At 37.5% G+C, this 9,021-nt stretch overlaps 1 protein-coding gene across 1 annotated transcript in view; it reads right to left on the minus strand.

Moving 5' to 3' along the window:
- Nucleotides 1-9,021, minus strand: part of NFAT5 (nuclear factor of activated T-cells 5, tonicity-responsive) — a gene marked incomplete at its 3' end in the record, with an annotated part of 86,195 nt that overhangs the window by 19,776 nt on the left and 57,398 nt on the right. Inside the window, exon 4 of the mRNA XM_011932122.1 lies at nt 1,591-1,716. Within this exon, the coding sequence (XP_011787512.1) occupies nt 1,591-1,716 (126 nt within the window). The remainder of the gene's footprint in view (nt 1-1,590; nt 1,717-9,021) is intronic.

Genomic DNA, 9,021 nt, shown 5'->3' on the forward strand with positions numbered 1-9,021 from the left:
TATATGAATTTCTAAAATTCAATTTGGTATTATTTAAAAGGAAGAATAGTTCTTTTTCTAAACCTAACATCTTTTCCAGCTTTTAAAAGGAACTGGATCTACCGTCAACAGATGTTAAAAAGCACAGAAGAAACAGACTTTTAGTTCTATATAGATTCAACGTATCTTTAAAAAACAATCTCAAAAGATACAAAAGAAATCAGTCAATTTCTACTTGTGGATTTAAAGTGAAGTATCTCATAAAAAATATTTTATCTTCGTCATATTTTATTCTCGGATGCAATTTTAAAACCAGATTTAAAACTTAAAATTCCAGAAGAAAATCATGGGAACCATTTTAGAACCCAGTGGATAAAAGCAAACCAGGTCATCTTATCAATTTGATTACTAAAAAGTTTACTAATTCACAATTAAATCCACAGAAACTGTTAGAAAGTGTCTGGCAACACATGAACAGTGAGCAGGGCTGATCAGTTTCTTTGCCATATTTAAAGTTTTCCTGCCTTCAACCAGGAAGGCTTCAATAATGTACTATGCAGCTTGAGAAAGATTGGTACATAAGGTTAATGGTACACAGGTTAATGCATATGAGAAATATATCAGAAGTTATACTATGGTACCAATATCCTCTTTTAAACCACAACCTTACACTTTACTGTTCTCATTTTGAAACTAAAATAATTTACTGAAAACAATGCTCTGATAAACTTTAAATATCATTTTTAAAGACAAGAAGTGTCATATTAGGCAAGAAACCTCTAGGACAGATAAAACTTCTATTTATATATACATGTTTCCTTTTTTTAAAGCAAACACACTGAGCAGTCTATAAACCCAATATTAGGTGGGCAAACTAATATTAAGAAAGCACTGATACTAATTTATCACTGATAAGACTTTTTTCTATTAGCTTGTCTATTTTTTATTCTTATGTAAAATAAAAATTTGAGCCAATTGTATATCATTAAGTGTATGATTTGAGAGCTGAGTAAAAACAAGTCTAATAAATTTCGAACATTACTTTCTATACTTTTTCATTGATGTAAGAAAATGTCTTTATGTAAATATTATATTGACATCCTCCATTACTTTCAATAAATTGAAAACAACTATGAAGTCACATATATTTTCAAATATAATAAAAAGGTTTCAGTAACATGTTATGAATATAAAAGACACTTGAGTGCTTCAGTCACTTTTCAGATCATATAAAATATTTTCCCTTAGAGCAAGTCTTTAAAATTAACTATTAAATAGAAACTCAAATATAATTTTCTATTCGCAGCTTGGTATTTAACCTTTTTAAGCACAGTCAACAAAACAACTTTAAGCTGGTTCCCATATTTGAAGACAAGGTCCATTTTAGGAAATGGCATTTATAGATGTGACAATGTAAAATTTTAAGATATAAGAATTACATCAAGAAAATAATATTGAAAAAGTTTAAGGTCAAAAGTACATATTTTAATGCCTCTTTTTAAAACCCTCAAATCACACTCTTTTTAATATGAATTTTGCCAGCACTGTTCATGTTGGCCAGATTTCATGTTGGCCCTAGTTTTCTTTAATAAAGTAAAATGAAATGCATACCAGCAGCAACAACAGCTGGAGGAGGCGAGCCTGCCTCACCACCGCTTGTCTGACTCATTGATGCTACAGATGTTTCTCTAGATGGAGGTAATTGTAACTCCTTTGGGAGAAGATCATAGACAGATTCTGTGGGGAGGGGAACGAGAGGAGAAAACAATTTTTAAAAGAGATTCAGTCAACAATCTAATATTATATGTACAAAATGAGTATGTCTTTTCTCTCATGAGGAAAACTGTATTATTCACAAACAATTCTACAAAATTAATGTAAAAAGTTATTAGCAGCGAAGCACAGTGGCTCACACCTGTAATCCATGATTTTGGGAAGCCAAGGTGAGAGGACTGCTTGAGGCCGGGAATTCAAGACCAGTCTGGGCAACACAGTGACCCCATCTCTACAAAAGTTTTTTTTTTGTTTTTTGTTTTGTTTTTTGTTTTTTTTAATCAGCCAGGCATGGTGGTACACACTTGTAGTCCCAACTATCTGGGAGGCTCTGGTGGGAAAATTGCTTGAGGTCAAGGCTACAGTGAGCCATGATCGTGCCACTGTACTCCAGCCTGGGTAAGACTCTGTCTCAAAAAAAAAGGAAAAGGTTTTTTTAATATTTTCTTTTATTATATAATATTATTGAACTGAAAAATGAATTTCCCATTAGTTCTGTCCCTGTTTTCTTCTTGGTTTTACTCCTTATGTTCAAGATAGTCTCCAGAAAAAGTTGCTAACATTGAAAATTGGATAAAAATAGACAGAATGGAAGAAATGCCAAATAACCCAAGATGGTCCAGTATCTTCCTTTGTAATAGTACAAGTAAAACTTATCCTTTACATATGAGATGGCATATACTAATGTGGATCTGCTTTAAATTGGCTTCTCCAGTCAATTAGTATAGCACTGCTCTTTTACCCAACACCCTTGAGAAAATATTTTAATTCAACACTATCATAATTCATTTTCCCCAATTATTCAAATAAATCAATCTAATCAAAGAAAAACTTTGTGGGTTGAAATGTTTAAAAAAAAAAAGGAATGTTATGGTTCAAGCAAATACTTCTTACTCTCTGAGGCATCCCCAACCCTGGAAAGGCAAAGGCAAAGGAAACTCTTAAATCAGACTGCATAACCTATTAGGTTACAATTACTTTTGTATTCCAGATTAACGAATCCTGTATCTTTTAAAAATATTTTGTAATACTATAATTGCCCATAAAATCTTATCCATTAAAAATATATTTTAACTTTTTAAAAAATCCCTTATTGTATAGGTTTTTAACAGAAGTATTCCCAAAATATCCTCTAAAGGTAGTAGAATCAATATTAGAAGGAACTTCAAAAGACCGATTAGAGTCGGGCACGATAGTCATGCCTGTGGCCTCCCAAAGTGCTGGCATTACAGGTGTGAGCCATCACACCTGGCCTCGTCTTTTTTTTCTGTCCCAACAAAAAGGAAATTTGAAAGAACAAATTCAAATAAAAGAGGAAAAGATCTACCCAAATGCATTTATGATGTATGTGATGGAAAAAAATTTATCCTAGTAATAGCCCAATCACTAACAGCATGTTACCAGTCAGGATTCTATCTCCATTTCTCCAATTATTAAAATAAATTAATCAAATCAAAGCAAAACTTTGTGGACTGAAACACTCTAACTCTCCCAAAGAAGGGTATAAAGTTGAGTCCCGTTAGAAGTATAATAGTAATGTTACTAAAAAGTACATAGAAAGAAATTAAATGCAGAACTTGTTACATTCCACCCCTCTCCAAAGTCTGCCCTTCAAAACAAACAAGTAAAATGCAAAGTCAAGTGGAAGGTATAGGAAGCATGGATTCCTTCACCAAAGATGTTTTCTGATTAACTGACTCAAGTGTTTGGAAATAAAAGAAGTCAGCCTGCCAGAAGTTTATCATATCTATCCAAGGGAAGCTGTAGTTCATAGTCATTACCAGCACAGGATTTTATTTCAGACATAACTGGGTTGGTTCTGCTACTTTAAATAACTTCTCTAAGACTTAAATCATCATTTTTTTTTTTAATTTTTATTTTTTTTGAGACAGAGTCTCGCTCTGTCACCCAGGCTGGAGTGCAGTGGCCGGATCTCAGCTCACTGCAAGCTCCGCCTCCTGGGTTTACGCCATTCTCCTGCCTCAGCCTCCCGAGTAGCTGGGACTACAGGCACCCGCCACCTCGCCCGGCTAGTTTTTTTGTATTTTTTAGTAGAGATGGGGTTTCACCGTTTTAGCCAGGATGGTCTCGATCTCCTGACCTCGTGATCCACCCGCCCAGGGCAACTGGAAAAAGGAAATAGAGGAATGAAATCAACATTTTTAGATATTGAAAATAAATTAATGCTTCCCAATGTTGGGTGGAAAGGATGAAAAGACTTCAAAAGAGTGCAGGGAGATAAGCCACAGGAAACAGTTGGGAAAAGACACGCTTTTCATGCTGTACTCACTCAGCAAAATAACAACACTAATAACATAATTACAGCTACCATTTTTTGAGCACTTTGCCAGGCCAGGCTCAGTATACATATATTCTCATTTAACCTCAAAACAACCCTATGAGGTAGGTTTTATCAATAAAGAATGTGATATCTGTATTACAGCAAAAAAAAGAAAAACACATGTGATAAAAGAAAGATGATAAAGTTTAGGACAGTGGCTTCCTTTGATGGGAGACAAGGAGGAGCAGAAATAAGCTGAGCTGTACAATGGGTTCACAGGTATTTTTACTAAAGTATATAATCAAATAAAATACATACAACAAAATTAGGGCTATACATGGACAGAGCACAGCCTCACAGAGATGCTACAAGGCTTAAATAAGTTGATCTCTTGAAAAGGAGTCTAAGTTCTTATTCTTTCTTAGAATTTTCATCCCTGCCTCACTCTTGTTGACCTAAGAGGTGGCATTTGGTGTTCAACTGCTTTGGGGTCAGAGAGTAAAAATCGAAATAGTCAGAGAGCCCGTCTACTTTATGGCTTTTCTCAAAACTGTCTTATTTACTTTCAAGTAGTAAAATAAAGTTGTACAACTAATATTATTAACTTGCATCTATACAGAGATGAATCATAAAAAAAGGAAAAAAGCTCTGTAAATAAGATGTTTCTGTTCAGTTGTCAAGTAAGCAGCTAAAGATAAATATCTGTGGTAAAAAAGAATGTTCCTTTGTGTTGGGAATGCTTTAAAAATCTAACAAGAAGTAAACTAATGCTCAGAACAGATATTAGTTACTCAAACAATGAATGCTCTCTGACATGAAATGCAAACACTATAATCCTGAAAAATCCATTTCTAAACATTTTAATCTTGTTTTAAATATTAGATTTTACTTTTAAAAAAACTCTAAATGTGAAACTACTCCAGGAATCTGAAAGAGTTAGAAAAAACCTTCAGAAAATGGTTTGGGAATGAAATGCCTTACTCTTCTACCTCTCCATTAACTATCTCATTCAGCTTGGAAATCCCAAGCCTATAATTTCACATTAAATATTTTAAAACAAAACGCCTGGCATCTCCAATATGCCAACATAGTTCTGCATTGAAGAGAGACAGCATTCATTTTGTTAAAAACACTTCAAGCTTGACAGTCATCATACTTGGCATCTCTACTGGAAAAAAATGTACTGGCTGTAGGTCCACTGGATATTTAGTTTCTAAAGAGTATGCAGTCCAAGAATAACTGGTAGGTAATGCTCTGTTTTAACAAATTTTTCTCAATTTCCCAATTTAAGCCAATTTACTAGTCTGCTGCCACATATTTACTTATTCATATCACTTCCTCTAGGTTGTAGTTCATTACTGTTTTCCTAAAACAATCTAGTGTTTTAAAGAAATTTTAAATAATTTGGGGAATAAGAAAACTACTTGAGTTCTACAGACTTTTTTTTTTTTTTTTTTTTTTTTTGAGACAGAGTTTTGCTCTTGTTGTCCAGGCTGGAGTGCAATGGTGCGATCTCAGTTCATCAGTTCACCGCAACTTCTGCCTCCCAGGTTCAAGCAATTCTCTTGCCTCAGCCTCCCAAATAGCTGGGATTACAGGCATGTGCCACCACACCCGGCTGATTTTGTATTTGTAGTAGAGACAGGGTTTCTCCATGTTGGTCTGGGTGGTCTAGAACTCCCAACCTCAGGTGATCTGCCTGCCTTGGCCTCCCAAAGTGCTGGGATTATAGGCATGAGCCACCATGCCCAGCCTTCTACAGACAATTTAATATAGTATACCATACATTCTTTTCTACTAGGTATTATTTTTCACTTAAAAACTTTAAAATTATGTTCAGCCAGGCAAAGTGGCTCATGCCTGTAATCCAGGCATTTGGGAGGCCAAGGTGGGAGGATTACTTGAGCCCAGGAGTTTTGAAAGCAGCCTAGGCAACACAGCAAGACCCTGTCTTTACAAAAAATACAAAAATTGGCCAGGTGAGGTGGTGCAAGCCTGTAGTTCCAACTACTCGGGAGGCTGAAGTGGGAGGACTGCCTGAGCCCAGGAGGTCAGGGCTGCAGTGAGCCATGATTGTGCCACTACACTCCAGCCTGGGTGACAGAGCAAGGCCCTGTCTCAAAAAAAAAAAAAAAAAGAAAATTGTTTTCTAAATAACCTCTTAGCATGAAAGACAGAATGGAATATACCAGTCACCTAACTATTCTGATTATCTACATTTTACATTTCTTTGTTATTTTCTGAAGAAATTACTTGAGTCTATCCTAGAAAGAACAAAACTCTCAAGTTATCAAGGATTCATACATCACTGAGTAAAACATTTATGGTTTATTTATAATTTTTAGATATCTTACAAGAGTACCTTTTCAATAGTGTTTTAAGCACTTTGGACTCAGATGGAGTCCAAAAGGAATAAGGAGGGCTCAGAGGAGGGTATCAGAAGCCTAGCAGGGAGCGGGAAGGACACCTATAGAGAAGAGGGGGAGATCTGGGAAGGGATTTCAGAGATTAAGCAGGGTGAGGAGGACATAAATGAGTGAATGAGAGGGGCAAGAGATATTCCAGATGCAGAGTCCGAGCAACATGAAGAAAGTATCTATATAAGACAGCCTAGTGTGTGGTGTCAGAGCCTAAGCGGGGTGAAGAATATATTAATATCTGTACAGAGGAGAATGGCTCAGGTCGGAATGTTGGTGCCCAAGGAAATGGGATGAGGACAGCATCCACACAAGAAAGAAGGCTGATGCACAGGGGGTCTGCTAGGGTGGGAAGTTGGAACCCAAGCAGAACGCGAATCTCCATATGGATGGACAGCCTAGCCCAAGGAGTAAAAGCCTGAGTAGAATGAGAAGGGTCTCTGTGGAGTTAGCAAGGAGAGCCCAGGATAAAATGTCAGAGCCAGAGAAGGGTGAGGAGGGTATCCATGCAAGGGGCAACCAACAGAGGGTAGCAGAACCTAAGTAGTACTGAGAATGTCCACACAGAAGGATTGCCTGAGGTTGGCTATCAGACGTTACCCAGCAGGTATAAACAGTGTACCCACCAGGCAAGAGAGGGGTAGCCCAGCACGGGGAGTTACAATCCACACAGGGTGAGGAGGGCATGTGAGGCCTTGGAGCCTGAGCCGAATAAGGAGGGCATCTGTGTAGAAGGGTTGCCTAGGGTGGGAAAGTAGAAGACTGGCTAAAGAGGGCATTTCCATAGATGGCAGCCCGGAATGGGGTGTTGGAATTCAAATGGGGTAGGGAAGACATCTATAGGGGTTGAGGGAGCAGGAGCAAAGGGCAGTTTTAGGCAGGATTCAAAATCCTAGCAGGATGAGCAAGATAGGAGGCTATCTACCTAGTAGGGCTGCCCAAAGTGGGGAGTAAGAAACCAACTAGACTGGAGGGGTTCACAGGTGAGCAGGACAGCCCCAAGTGTCAAGAACATCCATGTAGGAGGCAAGCTATGAGAGGCCAAGTTGGGTAATTAGCGTATTAATGTGCCAGAAAGTGGGAGGCAGTAGCAATGGGAGATTGGTTACAACAGGAGATTGATCAAATAAGTAAACATAATAAGATGAAAGGAAATCAAGTTTCTCAATAAGATGAAAGGAAATCAAGTTTGTCAAACAATGAGTTACAAACATAGGGAGAAAAGAAGAAGGAATCCTACAGTATTGCATTGCAACTGATGTGAACTCATTAGTCAATATGTATGGACAGAAAAATACAGGCAAAATGTGTGTATATGTGTGTGTGTGTGTACAGACATATAAATATACATATATTCCCTAGCTTCTGTCCTCTGAAAGGTCCTAGGAGAAGCAGCACCCCAAAAGTAACCAGCGCTTTTCAGAGAAACAGGTAGTATCAGGGCTAGGACAGGCAAAATAGAAGATGAACCTGGAATGTCTTGTTTTACTAAAGGTAAGAAAGTACTCAAAGAATTATGGCGGCATATTAAAAGGACACAAAAGACAGCATGGGTCGGGTGTGGTGGCTCACGCCTGTAATTCCAGCACTTTGGGAGGCCAAGGTGGGTGGATCACCTGAGGTGGGGAGTTCAAGAGCAGCCTGGCCAACACGGCGAAACCCCATCTCTACTAAAATATAAAAATTAGCTGGGTATAGTGGCACATGCCTGTAATCCCAGCTACTCGGGAGGCTGAAAGCAGAAGAATCTCTTGAACCTAGGAGGAGGAGGTTGCAGTGAGCCGAGGTTGTGGCACTGCACTCCAGCCTGAGCAACAGTGAGACTCCACCTCAAAAAAAAAAAAAAAAAAAAAATGAGCTGGGAGTGGTGGGAGGAGGAGGCTGCAGTAAGCCAAGATCGTACCACTGCACTCCAGCCTGGGTAACAGAGCAAGATTCTGTCTCAAAAAAAAAAAAAACAAAAAAGAAAAGAAAAAGAAAACCATAAAAGTCCAGGAAACACCAAGGAATGATTTCAGACTGAAAGAAACTAAAGAGATATGACAACTAAATGGACATATAATTCTAAACTGGATCCTTTTGCTATACAGGAAATTATTGGGACAATTTGCAAAACCCAAATAGGATCTGAGGACTAGGTGAAAAAAAAATGTATTGATGTTTATTTTGGTAGCTATATTGTGGTTATGTAAGGGAATATTCTTATTTGTTGGAAACACCAAAGTATTGGGAGGCAATGAGGAACCATGTCAGCAACTTATTCTCAAATGATTCAGAAAAAAAGAAATAAATTATTTGCACTACATTCACAACTCTTTTGTAAGTTCAAGATGGTTCCAAAAAGTGCATACAGGCATACGGTTCATTAGGAATTTATTAATTACTAAGGATTCAAAAAATTCAGCTATGTAACTGTAGTTTCACATTATAAGATCTCAATTTGCAAAGAAATGAATCAGAGTAAACAAACTTATTTCATGTCTTCACATCTGGCAATCAAAAACCAATCCAGGGCCAAGCCTAGTGACTTATGCCTATAATCGCAGCACTTTGGGCAGCCGAGCAGAAGGA

The sequence above is a fragment of the Colobus angolensis genome, unplaced genomic scaffold, assembly GCF_000951035.1.
Source record: "Colobus angolensis palliatus isolate OR3802 unplaced genomic scaffold, Cang.pa_1.0 Scaffold93, whole genome shotgun sequence".
NCBI classification, from domain to species: Eukaryota; Metazoa; Chordata; class Mammalia; order Primates; family Cercopithecidae; genus Colobus; species Colobus angolensis.